The 19,673-nt window shown below is 41.8% G+C and overlaps 1 protein-coding gene across 2 annotated transcripts in view; it reads left to right on the forward strand.

Moving 5' to 3' along the window:
• lmx1bb (LIM homeobox transcription factor 1, beta b) overlaps positions 1–19,673 on the forward strand; it is a gene marked incomplete at both ends in the record, with an annotated part of 70,668 nt that overhangs the window by 46,908 nt on the left and 4,087 nt on the right. For both annotated transcript variants that reach the window (XM_080432119.1, XM_080432120.1), the window contains 4 exons: positions 13,116–13,348; positions 16,422–16,597; positions 18,029–18,106; positions 18,536–18,602. In XM_080432119.1, the coding sequence (XP_080288245.1) occupies positions 13,116–13,348; positions 16,422–16,597; positions 18,029–18,106; positions 18,536–18,602 (554 nt within the window). The remainder of the gene's footprint in view (positions 1–13,115; positions 13,349–16,421; positions 16,598–18,028; positions 18,107–18,535; positions 18,603–19,673) is intronic.

Raw genomic sequence — 19,673 nt, forward strand, 5'->3', positions numbered from 1 at the left:
CGGAGAGTCCGCCAGGTCATCAAATTATTGGCTCAGGAATGCGACAAAAATGCTTCATGGGGTGTGTTATTGATAGAATTTTTTTTTTTTGGGTGAACTACTCCTTTAAGGAGAGAAGAGGAAAAACATTTGGTCAGATGAATGGGAGGTGATGTCCTCATTGAAGAAGAAAACCATTGTAACCACTATCCATGCACTATGTGCGTCAAAGATTACTTTCTTTTCTCTAAATGTTCTAAATTTCTTCAATGTCATCATATGCAGTATTTTATATACATAACGTGCATTAATTGAACATTTATATGCACAAGGTTTGAAGATTGATGGTTGTTTAATTCTTCAAGCTTATGATAAGCTTTTGATGACAATGGGAGTTTAGCACCAAAAACGTATACACACACACAGCACAATACACATAAAAAATGATATATGTGAGGAAGCTAACAGCAACATTAGCTATGACATGACATACCACAAATATGATCATCTGTACAACAGTCTAAATACCCTGAATGTTAAAATTGACATTGCAGATAAAATATCTATAAATATCTCAAGAACCTTTCAAGCAATCGCCTTCATATTTGGCATGTGTATTGCTGACAAGGGAGTGCAAGTGTCTCTTGTGGAGTTGGTCAGATCAGCGGTTCTCCAGAACCAGCTTGTGCATGCAAAGTAAAATATTATGGGCACCGGGTACGGTTTTCCAGAACCGATGTGCACACTTTAATATCACCAGCGACGGTCCATACATGAGACTATAGTCCGAGTTAAGAGTGGGGCCATGCTACTAAAAGACAATCAGGGGTTCTGGCAAAGCAGGTCCCCAGTTGCCTTGCATTCTGTTCGCCCCAAACTCATTTTGGGCTTAGCTGGTTCTCTGTTAAGTAAACAGAGCCTCTCTCATACGGCTATAGCCACCATCACAATGATCTCCAGATCATCTCTGCCCATTAATACTTGGGCAAACACTCTACTTTCGTGGCAATATACTAAAGATGGGAGATGGAGGAGAGGGGGGAGAGCTTTTTTCCCCCAGATTGTCTCTCTTTTCTCCTTCACTACCTATTAAGCCAGTATCTTTCAGCCTTTGGTAAACTCTTCAAGATGGACACTTGCTCGGTTCTAGGGTGGAGAGGGGTCAGGCTCCATTGGCCTCTGCACGGAGCTGTGGAATTTTTCATTAGTGCACAGCTGGGTCACAAGTGGCTCCAAAGCCGTCTTAATATTGTGTAGGCCCACAGATTAGGCTGCTGAGAAAAGAAGCCAAAGCGCGATGCTCTCCACCAGACCCTGTCTTTGCATATTTGCAGACTTGTGCTTTAAAACACCTCATATTACTGTTTGTTTTATGTCTTAGACCCCAGAAACCTGAGGGTCAATAGTAATTATAGCTGAATTCTCCCTCCAATCCAAATGTTGCTTTTTAACCATTTCATGACATTGGAAGATATGAAAAAATATGGAAAAGAAAGTAAGGGAGGCATCTTGATGTATAGAGACATCAGTTGATTTGACCACTCAAGCCCAATTTCTTAAAATGTTCAAAATGTGTTTTTTTTCCTACAAGCTCACAACGCATCACGGCACGTTATGAGCTTGTAAATCTGCTATTTTTGCAGAATTTTGGAAAATATTTGAAAAATCTGAATGTTCGCCTATTATATAGCCAAAATAGGGACACCCCTAGTGGTTAATTGCCAATCAACATTTTATTTTTGTATTATACTTGCATAGTTTGTTATTGAATTGATTTAGACACCAGACCGTGTGGTTGCTTGCTTTCTCTGATGGTGATGTAAGCACTGTGGTCTATAGTGATATAGCACAACACACAGCGGTTGATCTCCCCCATCTAGTATATACCTCAGAAAGGCCAGACCCACTTTCATGAAAAGAAAAAAAAAAAACCTACTGTATTGTGGTCGGTTATAGGCAGCCATAGCAATATAACATGTGATAGCCATTAGAACCATTGTAGCCATCTCCGTCTTTCCTTTCGCAAGTTCCCTTCAGAAGAAGCAGTCAGCCAGGATGACTCGTTGAAGCGGGCCAAGCCCTTAATGGGGGGCTCTGCACCACCTCACATAGATTAGCTTGGAAGGGGCAGACAAAGAGAGTCCTGGCGATAGAGTTATTAAAAATATAAAATGGGTGCAGAGGAATTTACAGTGGCTTTAAATGGGAGCTATCCAGGCCTCTCCGACTGCCTTTTTTTGACTGCTTGCTTTTTAGAGAGCAGCGTGTTGTAAAGATGTCACATCTCCAGCAGGGTGGCTGGAGAGATGGGTTTTACAAACAGCTTCGGTTACTTGGGGGCTTTGGTAGTGACAAGAGGCAGAGCAAAGCGCTTTATAACAGGCTTGTAATTCACAGGCTCCTAATTTATTTGCTTAAGGATCAACTTTAGCCGCTTTGAGAGAACAGGTAAAGATATGTCAGAGAAATGTTAAAGGAAAAAACATATAACAGTTCATTGTCATTATATTTCTCACTTGTGCTGTTGCTGTAAGTGGTGGCCCGCATTTGTTTGTTTGCAGCTCTAAATATTGAACCAAAATGTTGATGTTGCGTTCATTTTAAATACTCGAGAACACCAGCTGTACAAACATGGCATGTGTGCCTGGCTGCTTACTCTTCTGTTTAGATGTGTACTTAGCCTCCTCTGCTGCCCACTACACTGTCTTTTCACTGCTCAACACAAGCTTTGTTCTAGCTGTGTGGCAGCACAGAGTTGAATGCTTTCCATAACATGCAAAGGAAAGCCTCCTGTTTTCATGGGTAACACTCATGAGTCATTAGTAGCTGTATGTGAACCGGAGGCACTGGATCACTTGATACTGCAAGACAATACTCTGCATATCGCTGTTGCTTTTGGCACAGGAGAAAAAAAGATGACATTTATGTGAAGTAGAAGAAGTATTTATGCTTCTGAGAAACAGACAAAAATGACGTCATTTTGTAGAGCGGACTCCTTTCTGTAACACTTTTTTTGCTGGAGCATATTGATTTGATTTTATTAGATGTCTTACAGTACAGGAAAAACACATGTTACTGTACATCATGTTCATCGGAGAAACGTCAAGGATACAAACACAAGAAAGTTATGCGACTTATTTCCATTGTGGACCCTGGTCTGAGACAAACAACATTGCAACAAAATACATACAGGCAGACAGTACAGCAGTATATTTGCCTAAAAACCCTGCTGCTGTCTGTATACCTTGCTATAATCACATCAAACCTCTAGTACTTAGAACCACATGACCTCAATGCTTCTTAAGTAGACCCTTGAACCAAACGCCAGATTTGCTAGAATCTCCACTACACTGTAAATCGGTCAAACATTGTTCAAGATTTGCATATCCTACCATTATAAATGTGATTTATATGGCAGCTATTATGATACACGTTGTACATGATGACTGTACGTGATTATCCTTATCACAGGTTGACTAATATAATCTAATAAAATGCACTTCCTTTTGATGGTGATCATTTTGAATAACGACGTACGGTTTGGGCACTTCTGTGCAGAAGTTGTGCGGTACAGTGTTATACGGAGCTATAACTGGGTTTCTATGTGGCCAGGGGGCTTCTCCGAGGGGCTGTGCATTCCAGCACATAGGAGCTCATGCTGCCATAGAAATAAAGTGGCCATATTTATTTTACAAAAGGGTATGTGTGGGTTAGTTGATACTAGAAGCACTACAGCTCAGCGGGTGACTACAGTTAGCATCTTTTTTTTTCTTCCACGTGCAAAATATTGTTCTGTTCCTACAAACGCACAGTGGTGGAAAGTAAACTAAGTACATTTACTTAAGTACTGTACTTAAGTAAAATGTTGAGGTATTTGTACTTTACTTGAGTATTTCCAATTTCCAATACTTTTACTTCTACTCCACTACATCTCAGAGGCAAATGTTGTGCTTTTACTCCACTACAATTATTTGAAAACTTAAGTTACTCGTTACTTTTCAGATATAAATTATGATATTATAAAACGTATTAACCACTTTGGCCCTATTTTTTACCTAGGCTATTTGATAATAGCCGATCTACAAGCTTACAACGCTTCGCATCGCGACGCGTTGTGAGCTTGTAGATCTGCTATTTTCAAACATTTTAGTACTTTTACTTTTGGTACTTTAAGTACATTTTGATGCCAATACTTTTGTACTTTTACTCAAGTAAATTTAGATTTTTTTCTGGACTTTTACTTGTAACGGAGCATTTCTACATTGCAGTTTTGGTACTTTTACTTGAGTAAAGAATTTGAGTACTTTTTTTCCACCACTGCAAACGCTATACTATGTGTGTTCACTGTTGTAATGTAGGGCAGGTGTGTGTAGCCACGCTAACACGTCTCAGCTATTATCTCGCCGTTTGCCATGCCAAGTGCAATCAGATTGTCTCATCTCTCCCTAGTGAACTCCCAGGCTGCCAGGCCAGCCATGCAGTTGCTGTTCTTCCAGCATCAGGGAGCACATGCTAGGAGCCCCATGGCCAGGCGGGCTCCGTGATGAAGAAGGCACCTTTGGGCCATTAGTGTTGTACACATCTCCCTTTAATGTGTTTTACTTTTACCTGCTGGGAGTTTAATTAAAAAACAAAGAGCCTCAATTTAAAGGCCATTATTATGCTAATGTAGTAAAGCACGGGATGGTGATTAAGCAGCTTTTAGAGCTGACTGGAGCTGGCCCTGGGGACGGGAGAAGCATGGCACTTTTTATTTGGCTTCATTACTTTCCATGAATCTATGCTCCAAAAGGAGAAACGCTGATACTATGAAAATGGATCGGGTTACTGAGATCATTTAAGTGTTATGGTATCATCGCTATCACTGTTTTGCACTGTACTGTAGCCTACACGATCCAGCTCACGTATTCCAAGTGATCTGCTTAAGAGCGGTTGTTTAACTATCCATGTACATCCCAAAGTAAAAGGTTTGGTTAATAAGTCATAAATATATTTAGCTCGCTTGTGTTAAGTTATGCAGACACTCCATCACATTACGCTAATCCCTTTCTATTGCCATGTTACTGTGTCTGCTTTTACCTTCTGCCCTGCCTCTGCAAACAATTAGCCAAGGGGGATCGGCTAATTTCAGGGTGCTATGTTTAGAACAGTGTGGTCAGAGAGCGGTGTCTGCCGTATCAAACGGACAACTCCAGCCATACATAACAAAGTAATTTTCAAAATGTTTGAGATGAAGTTGAAAAGGTTTGCCTTCATTCATCTGTGCGCTATGTGAAACATCTGGGCATCAAATGTTTTCCTATTTAGCTTGTATCCATAGTGCGGCTTTCGCACTGTTGCTACAAATCCTGATTCACATCTGATGTGAGCCAACTACTTTCAACCTTTTTTTGGGCATGTCATTATAGGTGAACATTTTCAAAGGTTTTCCAAGACATTTAAAAAAATTATATATCAAAAAATAATGACAATAGCAGATCTACAAGCCCAATGCTTCGCGTTGTGAGCTTGCAGATCGGCCACTTTTGCTATGATCGTCATATGGCAAAGTATATACGTAGGGCTTAAGTGGCTAAGGAGCGTCTGTTAGATGGTAGCCTATCCCTAATCTGGCCACTTCAAGACCTCTTCAAGCTGCCTCCTTGGCCTTTAGAGCATTGGTTCTCAAAGTGGGGTCCGGGGACCCCCAGGGGTAATTGGGGGGTACCAGGGGGTCCCTAGCAAAATGTGTTAATATATCATAGATATCATCATACTGTATATCACAATCATTTTAACCACTTTAACCATATTTTACACAATGGCTATTCTAAAATAGCAGATATAAGCTCATAGTGCGGCACCGCTATGAGCTTGTAGATCTGCTATTTTTGAAAAATCCCTGGCACAAAATATTTTTGACATGGGGGGGTCCGCAGCCAAATACACATCATTTTGGGGGTCCTTGACATGAAAAAGTTTGAGAACCACTGTGTTAGATGGTAGCCTATCCCTAATCTGGCCACTTCAAGACCTCTGCTGCCTCCTTGGTCTTTAGATGACAGGCACCATACGTGACCTTTAAAATGAAAAGGTCCATTGACCTTTAGAGGAAAATGTTATGATTGATGTAGGGGAGGTCTGCAGACAGGTATTTAAATCTAGCTGAAGGTAGATTATTATTTGTTGTTGTTAACCCGTTAAAAAAAGTAAGCCTGCTAGCAGTCCCTGCAGGCCGAGCTGCTTCTTAACCAACCAAACAACACGTTCAAGAAGATGAGAGAAAATGTTGAGAACCACTGCCCTAGTTTGTTAGCAAAACCATTTCCTGCAATCTTCCTATTAAATTTTGTGAATCTTGTGTGTAAATTCTGTAAAAAAATAAATAAAAATTTGGCCCATGGATGGCGCTAGACTAGAGCAAAGGCTGTGGAGGGGGTGGGGGGGTCACCAAAATGCAGTTGGGTTCATCCTCAGGGAAGCGTGCATGTGCTCAGCACTTTTTCATGGCAATCTGCCCGTTCGATTTTGAGAAACATTGCGTACAGTACAGGGGTACATTTTGACCAAAGGGTGGCTCTATAGCAGTGGTTCTCAACCCGTTCTCAGCCACGGATTCATCACCATTAATGAGATTTAGACTCTCAGACCCAAAACTTAGAATATTTTGTTGTCCATGCTGCATTGATGTGGTACAAATAGGAGAGATAATCGGCAAACGTTAATCAAAATAACAATTATTTAATTAAGTAATGTAGTTTAACAATAATTTAACTCTTGAGAGCGTAAAATGAGTTAACTCGCTCTCACGAGTTAAAGATCTATAAGGGTTCATTTGGTTACCAACTCCCCATCATTTAGCTGGGGACCACCTGGAACCCCCTCAAGGACTACTGGTGGTCCCCGGACCACTGGTTGAGAACCACTGCTCTATAGGAAAGGTCTTTTGGTCACCAATATCAGTAGGGGTCATCCTCTGGGATGGTGCACAGAAAATACCATAGCAATCCAACCAGTAGTTTTCGTGATGTTTGTTTGGGATCTAAGAGGAGGACATCATCATCGTTAGAAACTATAATTTAACCCATTCAATCCGGGAAAGTAACTGTATCATTTTAGATTTGAGCTATAACCATTATTTTATCCTTTGGTTATTCAAAAATAGCAGATCTACAAGCTCATAGCGTGGCCACGAGCTTGTAGATCTGCTATTTTTTGAAGAATCTTGAACATTTGTGTTGAATACATTTTTTAGACAATATTTTTAACTCATCTTTGCTTCTGGGGGGTCCCTGGAACAACATATTTTGATGTGGATCGGCGGCCAAAAACATATCATTTTGGGGGGTCCTTGACAAGAAAAGGTTTGAGCACCACTGATATAGCAAGAATACATTTTCAGAAAAATGAAGACATTTTGTTGAGACATTTGACAGTTACAAATATTTGCTTAAAAAATATATTTATTCAAAGATTTGCACAAATGGTCACGTATTTTCAAAAATAGCAGATCTACAAGCAGATTCTATGAGCTTGTATATCTGCTATTTTTGAATAGCCAAAGAAATCTAAAAATGACAGAGATGCGTTTCCCGCATTGGAAGGGGTTAAAAGGGCATGTCATGAGATGGGGGAGCTGGCTATAGCAGTGGAGGAAAATACCTCCACGCAGGGGCCTGTTTGTGGCGTCCAGGAGCCAACAGGCAACCTGCCTGTGTACACCTCATCCCTCACCTCGGTGTGATTGGCACGGCCACAGGTTTCCTGCCTCAACGGTAGAGCCCATCTTCAAAGTAAATGGCTTACAGCTGTTCCCCGGGCTTAATCCTCATCCCCGTCTGCCTTTTGAAGGGATGCGGTGACATAATAGCCCTGGCCATTCTTTCCTAAATTGTTGTGGTATTTCTCAGAAGGATTGTTCAATAGGAACACGGCGGAGCAGGTGAGACCCAAAGCATGTGTTGCTAAATGTAGCATGATTATCAAGCTCCTCTCGTACCCCCCCCCCCCCCTAAGCCCCCTCCCCCCCATTTCTATTCTCTTACTTTCTCTCGCCCTGGCGCTTGTTCTCACTCTTTTTGGAGCTTCTTAGTATATCCCGCCCCGGCCTTTTCCTGATCCTTATCACTGTGGCAGAAGCATTAAATGTAATGTCTGTAGAGGGAAATCATTGGCAACATGTGGCGAGAAGCTTAAGATGTTGTCACACTTTAAGTTGCCTATAATCTGTTCAAAGAGAAAGTGCATACTTCTCCAAAGTGCCTTTGGAAGGAGAGGAGAGAGAGGGAGAGAGAGAGAGCAATGGCCTAGAGGGGGAGAGAGAGAGAGAGAGAGAGGCAGAGAGACAGAGAGAGAGAGAGGGAGAATCAGACAGAGAGAGAGACAGACAGAGAGAGATACAGAGAGACAGAGAGACATAGAGAGAGAGACAGAGACAGAGAGAGACAGCTCTCTCGGCTGCACTTGGCTCAGTCGGAGTGTTTGTATGACAAAAATACATGTAAAAAAAAGTTAAAAAAAAAGTTTTTCATAATGCTTTGTTTCTGATTATTATTCTATTTATTTGTATTTTTATTTAATCTGTAATTCTGCATGGCCAATAATGTAAGGGCTTGTAGCATTGCGAGGCAGCATTCAGCAGTGTGAATACAAGGTGTAAATGAGAGGGAGGCTATAGAGAGAGAGAGAGACAAGTGCTAAAGAACCCATGGAGGGAACTGATGAGGGATTACGTGGACGTTGTGGATTAAAGGCAAGGACATAATGATTCCTGTGGGAGAAAGGTATGTGCTGAGATGAGCTCTTTTATTATTTATGAGAGCTAGTCCAGTCCCAGGGAGGGCCTGGATAAATATTGACACCTCTCTGCTTGAGATGCAGGGCATTGATCCACACAGGAGGGCCTCTCGTCGCTCGATCCGTGAGCTCTCAGGTGTGGGAGGAGAAAAAGCGGAGGCGCAGGGACGTTGTTGGGTTTTTCATGCCGGTGGTCCCTCTTTGTCAGCTCCCCTCGCTAAACTCTCCCCTGTCCTTTATAAACAGAGAGAGAGGAGGTGCTGATCATGCCAATGTTGACCCTCTCCTGCGTCGCTGGGAGTCATGTTACCCAGACGGCGAGGCTTGAGAAAGTGGATTTGAAGTCGATACAAGCCTTCATTTGACGGGTCACTGGGATTAAACAGCGGAGGAAGGGCAGACACTGGTCACCTGTATCACGTTAAATCAGATCCCCAGTCACAACTGCAACCCCCTTCATCTGAGCTGTAATGTCCCTGTGGGTCTTTACAAAGAGTTTACACAACAATTTGTCATGTCATCTAAAGCTATATAGTGTAGTAACCTTCTATATGTCTACTATACCTGAGTGTGTGTGATGTTAACGTTATCCCTTGAGTTGGGAGAGACCATGTTGTGTTTATTAACACATAAAGTATATTTATATATATATATAAAATGATCATTTACACCTTCTCCCCTGTCCGTTGCTGGCATGCCGGGCTCAGGCTCTGGGCCTCAGTCCACTAATCAGGTAATGTTAGGGAGGTTGAATGGCGTGCCTCCCCCTGGTCAGCGCTTCACTGCTCACACAGCGGTGTTGTTTTAAAGAGCATTCTTTAGCAGCCGAACTTGGAAAGGTATTAAAGTGGGATTAGGGCTCCTCTCACAATCCACTGCTTGTGTCATTCAGGGGAGTTGTGTTCTCCTCTCCCCACTGCCACCTCCCCGCTCCTCCTCTGTTTGATTGTGGCGAGCCGCGGGAGTGGGACTGACTGCGCCTTTTCAAAGGGAGAGGGGTAGGGTTAAACCCCTAGTCCACTGCTCCCTGCTAATTCTCCTTGTTCCTTAGAGAAGGATTTGCTGCCGCTGCCAGCTTCTCAAAGGCCCTCTCTGCCCATCCGAAAAGTCGCCGTTGCCTTCCTGTGGAGGTGTGGTTGCCATAGAAGGGGCGTCATGCGTGGCTATTCCATCTGAACCCTGCTGAGAATGGGGACCGGGGACTGAAAACAGGCGAGAAAGTCCGGATTAGGCCGGAGGACAAAGCCAGGACAGGAAGATTCCAGAAGGCACGAATAGGAATTACAGCAGCAAAAATAATGCAAAGTGACAGAGAGGGGAAATAGAAAAATAATGGCTTACAAGATTAGAGTCGGTGAGGGAAAAAGGAAGAAAGGGGAAGCGAGGCTGAATGAGAATGTTTTCATCTGGATGAGAAGGTTTGAGAGAGAGCGGTTGTCGAAGGTGAATGCAGAAGCTTGGACATATCAAAACCGTGCTAACAAGTCATTTCCTCAGCCTTTCTCCCTCGTTCTTAGGGCTAAGCCTCCAATCATTAGCTAAACATTAGAGTTAGAGATGGGAACTAGTCTTTGACAGATTCATCACCTCCTTTTTTCCCCAAAATCGCAGCATGCAACATGCTAATCCTGTTGGAAAATCTAAGACAATGTTGAGTCGTGAGTCTTCCGTTTGTCTTTAGATGTATGAGCTGATGTAAGATTTATTTATTTTCTCCTAAAATGTTATTAATTCGCTTGTTGCAAATATTTTTTTCCTTGGCGATGACCAGAATTGGCGACTTGTTTAGAAGACAAATCCAGGTTGGCAGGTCACTTAAACAAGAACTCAGCTTGTTTGAGAAACATGCCAAAATTTCTTTTTCAAGGGATTATCCATGAGGTTTTTCCATAGTTGAATAATAATCTTCTTAACTTATTGTAATAAATGGAAGATTAAAGGATTTCATGAACCCTGCAAGTGCCAGTTTTGATATCTCTGTTGTTTTCCTGTTGTGTGATTGTTAAAAAGATAAAAAGCGAGAAGGATCACGACTGCCTTAATTTTCTGTCAGTTATTAGATGTGATTCTTGATTATAGGAGAACAATGATTATCAAGCGAAGAGTAAAACGACCTATCAATCATTATGATGTAATTAAGATTGCATGTGAAATTCAACATTGACATTGGACTTGTACCATCGCTTTGTTGATAATGGTCTGATGGGCAGTAGCACAGCAATGCTTTTACAAAGCTCTGCAGACAGCAACCAACCCCACACTATCTTGTTTCCAAAATGCATACAGCTGCTGTACTGAGCCTTGTGCCACATACACACATGCACGTGTGGTGTGGGGTGTATGCATATATATAGACACACACACACACACACACACACACACACACACACACACACACACACACACACACACACACACACACACACACATACATACGCACACACAACAGAGAGAGAGAGATGGAGAGAGAGACACCCACTCCCTATCAGTACTCAATCAGCACCTACAATGATATTACCATAACAAAACCATCCTTTGGTTTTCTCTCCACTCATATTTACACATTATATTCATCACTATCGCTCATCCCTGTCCCCGAACCACCAGCAGATGATGTCAATTGCCGCTCTCTCTCTCTCTCTCTCTCTGCCTCCCCTGCCTTGCACAATGAAATAGACGTTCACCACAAATAGATAGGCGGTTGCCAGCTGTCTTCCAGACCAGGGCAAACAAAGGGGCCACTAATAAATCCAGCTTTACGGCTGGACAAGATCAACCACACTCTCTGCCTTCCTGCTCCATTTAATGTGGTTTCTTCAAAACAAGGGGGAATGAATTAAATGTCTCTCACTCACCAATAAAACAATACAAACATCTTCCTGAAAGGATATAAAAGAAGATAGAGGTGTTGTCTGGGAAATGGTGATAGAGGCAGCGGCACGGCGGTGTGTAGTAGAACGGTGGCATAATATTAGACTTTCAAGATGAAATATGAACTGACCATGAGGCACCCTGGTACAGTAGTACGCTATGAATCATCATCGGCACTCACATATCTGATGGGTATATAAAAGCATGGATATAAGAAAATGTTCAGTGGATATGGCAATCAAGACTCTATATATAGTATTTCGCTGTACGGTGAATAGCACAAATAGTCGATCTACAAGCTCACAATGCGTCACATCGTGACACTTGTAGATCTTCTTTTATTTTTTTATTTTTTTTGTAATGATTTTGTTATGATTTTGTAACACTTATTTTTTTCACCCGGTGCCAATTTTCTAAGTGATCCTGGGCGCTACACTCCCCTCACCAGCCTAGGGAGGCCAGATCATTATTTTAATGTGTTTGTTTGTTTGTTTATTTATTTATTTACTATAAATAATCTATAATGACATGGCCAACATAGGGATGCCATGGGTTGAAAGTGCTTAATCAGGATCATCTGATCGCACCAACCAAGTGATCCCCAGTCTCCTGGATCTGTGACAGAGAGAGTGGGTGCCCATGAGTGAACTCAGGAGGGATGATGTGGGCCTGAGTCCACCTAGGCACTTTAACAGATGAGCTGCTGTCAAAGGGATCACTTCCATGGCTGCCCACAGGATCATCTGGTCACCCTGCTGCCTCCACACACACTTTAATCAAAACCACTTGATGGAAACATCAAGCAACTCTACTACGCAACTGCACAAACCCAGCACACATTTACAACACAATATGACAAAAAAAAAAAAGGTTTTATATTAGATTTTTGCAAAGCCTAATCTGTAGAGCTGTAACATTGCGAGGGGTCAGGGTTTTTCAGTTTAAAGTTGTATTTATCAAATGCTGAACTTGACAGTTCTGCTGGCACTACTGGCAATGAAACGTCTTGACTTTGGGTTTGATTCCTATACCGAGTCCACCCTTGCTCAAACTTGTATGTCATTGGTTCTGAAAGTGGGGTCCAGGGACCCCCAGGGGTCCCTGGGGGGGTACCAGGGGGTCCCCAGCAAAATTAGTTAACATAGCGTCACAATCATTTTTAACCACTTAGCTTTGGCTATTCAAAAATAGTAGATATACAAGCTCATGAGCTTGTAGATCTGCAAAAAAAAATTCATCATGAAAATGTGGGCACATCTTTGAATATATATATATTTTTAAAGCGAACATTTTTAACTCAAATCTTCTATCCTGGGGGTCCCTGGCACAAAACATTTTCAGATGGGAGTCTGCGGCCAAATGTATATACATTTAGGGGTCCTTGGCATGGAAAAAGGTTGAAAACCACTGCTGTATGTAATCATTGTATTAATATGATTTGACGCGTGTTCTTATCTTAACCATAATGTTTTCTTATTTGTCACTTTCAGGTTGTTTGCTACCAAGTGCAGTGGCTGCCTGGAGAAGATCGCCCCCACAGAGTTTGTGATGCGCGCCCTGGAGTGCGTCTACCACCTCAACTGCTTTTGCTGCTGCGTGTGCGACCGCCAGCTGAGGAAAGGCGACGAGTTTGTCCTGAAGGAGGGTCAGCTGCTGTGCAAGATCGACTACGAGAGGGAGAAGGACTTGCTCAGCTCCGTGAGTCCGGATGACTCAGACTCAGGTGGGTTGCTCTGCACCCTTATCACACCGGCCCGAGAACAACACTCCGGTGCCATCGTAAAATGGCACCAGGGTGTTGTACTCTGTATGGTGTATTAGACCATACCGCGGTGGTGTTAGCCATCCTAGAAGTCTTCCATCATGTCCTCTTGTCCTGAATCTATCCTCTCCGTTGGTACCGCAGCACCCACTGCTGCCTGTCCTTAAAGGACGACTTCCCATCTTCATATAATAGATCCTCACTAATGCTCCTGATAAAATGGTGTAATTTTTTTCTACTCAGTCTGTGTCTCATAGGAGGGCTGTGGACACTTCAGAAACCCATCTACCAGTGACATCATAGTTAGGACGTTTATTTTTCTTCTTCAATATTTCAATATATATATATTATTATTTTTATTAACACGAGAACAATGGCTTCCATTATAGCATGCTAACTGTCCAGGAATAGAAAGCCTGTCGTTTCTATTAGCTTGGATTCCCCATCGATGATGTCACTGGTAGACAGGTTTCTAAACTGTCCACAGCCCTCCTCTGAGACACAGAGACTGAAAAGACAAAAATGGTGCTCAAATATTATCATGAACATTAGTGAGGACCAGTTATATGAGGCTGGAAGACAGGTTGAAAATGGGTGAAGTCGTCCTTTAATAATTATGTTTGCGATAAAACTGACGAGGCACATCGTTGCACAGAATTCGCACATTTCAATGAACCGGCTGCTAAAGCCTTCCTGTGGGGCTTCGACCTGCTGATATGTCTGAATTTTCCCAAAATAATTCTTCCTGGATGCAGAGAAACTAAACCAGAGTACAAGCTTCATGCTTCCATGCTAGCGCTGGCCTGGGCAGTAAAAATGTGGGACTTCTGAGACGGCTTTTGATGGTTAATTTTGTAGTATTTCTAATTTGGGGCGAGGAGCGTCGGTTTATGATGTACAGTAGGAAGTGGGAACAGGACACAGCCAAGCCACCCTGTATTAATGGCTATCCATGCAGGCGTGGGCGGTATCTTGGTGCTGGAAAGAATTAAATCACTGTATCATGGTGGAGTGACAGAGGGATTTGGGGGCCTTTTTCTTGCAGAAAGCCGAGCAGCGCCTCCACTCTTATCAGCTCTAGTGTTCCTTGACTATAGCCCTCCACTACACACACACACACACGTTGAGGCGTCTCGCCAAACCCCACTGTTCGCTGCCATCTGGCTCGCATTTAAACATGCACAAAAGCAGGGAATTTGTCAAATACATCTGTGCCTGTGTCAACTTTTGTCAACTTATAGGAATATTTGCTTTGCTTCCTCGTTCGGTTGGTTGCGTCCCAGTCAGTGTGTATCACATACGCACGTGTTGGTGAACAGGCTCCAAAATTCAGAGATTGAGAAAATGTTGACATGAGCTAGAGGTTAACCTCGGCATGTCGCCGATGAAATGTAGGTTTTCGGTGGTGAGATGTTAGAGATATATAGTACAGTACATATCAGAACCAGATGACGTGACACGCCATGCCATCACATACTGTACACTGTACTGTACATCTTCCAGAAATCACTGGAACTGAACATCTACGTCATTAGGCTTTGTTAACAGTTACGCTGGTTGTGATTTTTGGGAACCCTTGTTCTCACTCTGGTAGACCTCATGTCTTAGGATAATTGCTGCTTTTGTGTGATGGATAGTTTATATTTTAATATTGTATATATCTCTGCTGTCAGGCAGAAACCAGCTAACTCCAAAAAGTTAGGAGGTTTTGGACCTCCAAGCTCACAATGAGGTTGGAGGTCAAAACCAGCTAACTCCTAAACTTATTGGTGGAATAAGCTGGTTTAGCAGAAAGTTTGAGGATCCAATGGAGTTAGCTGGTTTTGTCAAAAGCACTTTTTAATGCTTTTCATTGGTTCAATATTATTTTAATCAACACACAGACGTAAAGAGTGTTCAATAACACTGATTTATGGGGGAAAAAAGCAAAAGCGGACAAATGGAGTTAGCTGGTTTCTGCCGGACAGCAACGTAGTAGTTTATACTGTATAGTAGATTTATAACCAGGAAAAACTGGTTCTCACTGGTCATTTCCCAACGTGCTCAGCAGAATTTTGTCAACTGTAATCCTAAAATGAATTTAAAGAAAAGGGATTGTTTTTCTTTCTGAAAATCACTTAACTCAGTATCAATGCTTGTTTATTTTCAAGTTGACTCTGCCAATATTTTTAATCCCTGATTAATTGAGCCATTAATTTGCCATTGACAGCAACTAAACGATGCAGATGTTCTTATGTCTGTCACTAGACACTTGCATTCAATATACAGTTCAAAGAACCGGATTATCTAAGAAACATTCCTCGAAGCAATAAATTGTGCAGGGTTGATTGAATGGTGACTTTATAATAACTGCAAACACATTAAGCTTTTAATGTGAACAGCTACTGTCATAAGTATTTCTCCAGTAACATATCTCCGAGATCTCATAAAGCCACGGTGTAATTTTGTTTTAATGGCAAGGTGTAGTGTACGATAGAGAGCCATGAAAATGAAAGAGGTTTTATTATCACCCAAAACATTAATATCCTTTTTACTGACAGTAACAATTTAATAATCCATACTAGATATGGTCACCATTTTTGAGCTCTGCATAAGTGCAAAAAGTCACATTCTCCTGCAGTCTCTTGAGGGGTGCATATCCCATACGTCTTTTCATGTTGCGGTGGACGTAGGTTTTCTTATCAAAGATTGATTCAGTGTAAATCAACCAAAGCTGACTGCAATTAATAATAAGTGACACAGTTGTCCAGTTCAATAACAAATGCACATATTTCGTTGCGCTCTCTCCCCATAAAGAGCTGGTCTTCCCTAAGTCTAATCGTGCTTGCCCGGCCTATTCCTTTCTGTAATAAATTGATAACAAAGTATTAAAAACACGTGTGTCTCCTTTGATTATGCGCTCGTGGTGTCTTGAATCTCTCGGAATGGCGAAGAACAAAAATATTTATTTATCAGCAGAACTGTCACTGACTAAAAGGGAGTAGTCAGTTCAAAACCATTACTGACGTTTTGGAGAAATGATTCTCTCTTGCAGAGAAAAGTGACGACGAGGAGTTGGACATCAAGCCAGAGAAAGGTGCTGGAGGCCAGGGGAAAGGAGACGATTCGAAGGATCCCAGGAGGCCCAAGCGGCCTCGCACCATCCTGACCACTCAACAGAGAAGGGCCTTTAAGGCGTCCTTTGAGGTCTCCTCCAAACCCTGCAGAAAGGTGAGCCAAAAGGCTAATAGTACTTTAAGGCTTGGGTTTTGGAGGAGACCTCAAAGGGACACCTTAAAGGCCCTCGTACGACCAAGTATAAATTAAAGGAGTAGTTCACCCCAAAAAAATATTATTTTCTATCAATTACGCACCCCATGAAGCATTGAATTCATCGAGATTTTTTTAGTTTTTGTCGAATTCCTAAGCCAATAATTTGATTACCCGGCAGAAAGATGTAGGAGTCTCTTTCAAAAATGTGTGTAATTGATAGAAAATAAGTCATTTTTTGGGTGAACTATCACTTTAAGCCAAAGTGCATGCATGTCAAAGGCTTATTATACATAAGACAAGACATTTTAGTCAGGCACTTACTTAACCAAGACACACTGACGTTGCCATACTTTTTTTTCTGCACTATCTTTTAAATACAAGAATTTTATTATTTCCCCTGGCTTTCATCAGGCTTTTGAGGACACATGGAGTATTTAAAATGCACGCCACGAGGCCCCACAGTAGTTTCACAAATAAAATTCTCAAATTCAAAAAGAGTCCTCCCCCCCCCCCACCCACCCCCCCACCTCAGAGCCGGGGCTTTGAAGTGGGCGAGCAGCATTCTGTTCTGTGTTAACTGAGGTAGACGTTGTAACACAGTCCGCCTGCGCCAAATGACATTCTGAGAGAGGAGAGAGCTGCTTCCATAGCTCAGGCCCTAAAAACATGCACTGCAGCTCCAGTCTAAAGGCTTTGAAGAGAGGCAGTAACCAAGAGGTCTAAAGGGACTGCTGTATTAAACCGTTAAGAACGGGAACGCATCTGTGTCATTTTTTTAAAATTTCTTTGGGCTATTAAAAAAATAGCAGATATACAAGCTCGTAGCGCGGCACCGAGTGCCGCGCTATGAGCTTGTAGATCTGCTATTTTTGAAAAATCGTAAAAAATCTTTGAATATATATATATATAGCGAACATTTTGTACTCAAATCTTTGCTTCTGGGGGATTCTACAAAATGTCTTCTAAATCCTATTTTTTTTTGGGAAAAGCGTATGTTTGTATGTCAGTGGTTCTCAAACTTTTTCATGTCACCCCCAAAATGATATGTATTTGGTCGTGGACCCCCCATCTCAAAATATGTTGTTCCAGGGACCCCCATGAAGCAAAGATTTGAGTTACAAATGTATATGTTCAAATATTTGCACAAATGTTCAAGATCTTTCAAAAAATAGCCCAAAGGAATCTTAAAATGACACACAGATGCGTTCCTGCCCGGTCTTAATGGGTTAATTCAACATTCATTGAAATCAAAGCAAATAAAAAGAGGCAAAGTGCCCATTGGGAAATGTGCCAGGTACATAAAGGACACAAACTATTTCCTCGTGCCGTGGAGTAGTTTTGTTTTGTTGTGTGATGTTTGAAGTCTTTTTTTCCCTGTTTTTTTTACAGGTGAGGGAGACACTGGCTGCTGAGACAGGACTCAGTGTTCGGGTGGTGCAGGTGTGGTTCCAAAACCAGAGAGCTAAGGTGAGGAGAGAGCCTTTAACACCGGGGGACAACCTAATGATGAATTACCTTGTTTTTATTTAGAGACAAGAGTCAGGTCACAACAGCTTGGTTCCCTCTTGAATTTGCGGGAAAAGGCAATTAATAATCCAAATAATAAATCAGCCCAGACCGTGTCTGTGTTAAACTTATCACAGCATTCCTTTCACATCAGTAAAGTTAAACTGCAGCGGGTTGGAAATTCACCTCACTCTTGCCTTTAAATGTCTACACCCTCCTCTTTTCTGATATTATCTCCGACAGCCTTTGATATTTGACAATGAAATGCGCTTAGATACAAGTTTATGTAGTTCATTCAAGGGTGAGCAGGCGAGGAGCATCCTTTTTAAATTAAAGAGTGCACATGTTAGTTGGAGGAGTTTCTCACAACTTTGACTCCTTTCTTTACAGATGAAGAAGTTGGCAAGAAGACAGCAGCAGCAACAGGAACAGCAGAATTCTCAAAGACTCGGTCAAGGTACGATACAGAACCTGTGCACAGCACACAGAATCTCACTGATAAGGTCTCAGTGTAACTGTTGTTTAAAAACCTAGGTATGTACTGTATATCTTATATCACTGTATACCTGACCAGTTATTGTGACTGCATAAATAGGCCTACAACATCCACAGTTTAAGGCATGCCTCTTCTCTACATCTTTGCTGAATCTCTGCACTGTCCTGGGTAGATAATGATTGTTATTAATTTATTTTCAAAAATAATATTTAAAGACATCACTTCAAATATCCACATAACTCATGGATTATCTAAATAATTCTATACTCTGATCCATATACCTGTATGCCTCTGTCTAATCACCCCAAAAAATACTTATTTTCTATCAATTACACCCCATGAAGCATTGAATTCATGGATTTATTTTAGTTTTTGTCACATTCCTAAACCAGAAAGTTGATGTCCGGCTGATCAAGGAGGCGGTAGGAGACTCAAAGAGTCTCCTTTGAGTCTCCTACCGGAGAGACCGGCGGTCATAAAATGTTTGGCTAAGGAATGAAAATATGTAATTTTTTGGGTGAACTACTCCTTTAATGGATCATAATGGCTTCTTCTGCTCATGTGTGACCTGGTATGATTCCGTTTGCTTGGGTGGGGGTTGAAGAGACAAGAGGCTATAGTTTGGGTGAAGCATGGCAGAGATGCTGGGGAGGAGTGTGGGAGGAATGTCGTCCAAATACTCTCAAACCATTATGTGTGAATCATTGAACATACTATGACCTTGGAGTGTCTGTGCTGTACTGTAGTCAGTAGTAACTAAGTACATGTACTGTAGTTACTTTCCACCACTGGTGGACAGTAACATTTACTTGAGGACTGTATTTTTTGGATACTTTCCCTCCACAACATTTCAAAGACAAATTTGTCATTTAGACTCCACCACATTTCTCGGAAGGGGAAAAGGTACATTATGAATGAATATAGCATTATATCAAATAGTGAAAATAGCCAACACAACGTTTCGTGACCTTTGTAGATCTGCTATTTTCAATATTATTACCATTTTCTTTAAATGTCTAGAAAGTCTTTGAT

Source organism: Gymnoscopelus braueri (genome assembly GCF_963280865.1).
Source record: "Gymnoscopelus braueri genome assembly, chromosome: 7".
NCBI classification, from domain to species: Eukaryota; Metazoa; Chordata; class Actinopteri; order Myctophiformes; family Myctophidae; genus Gymnoscopelus; species Gymnoscopelus braueri.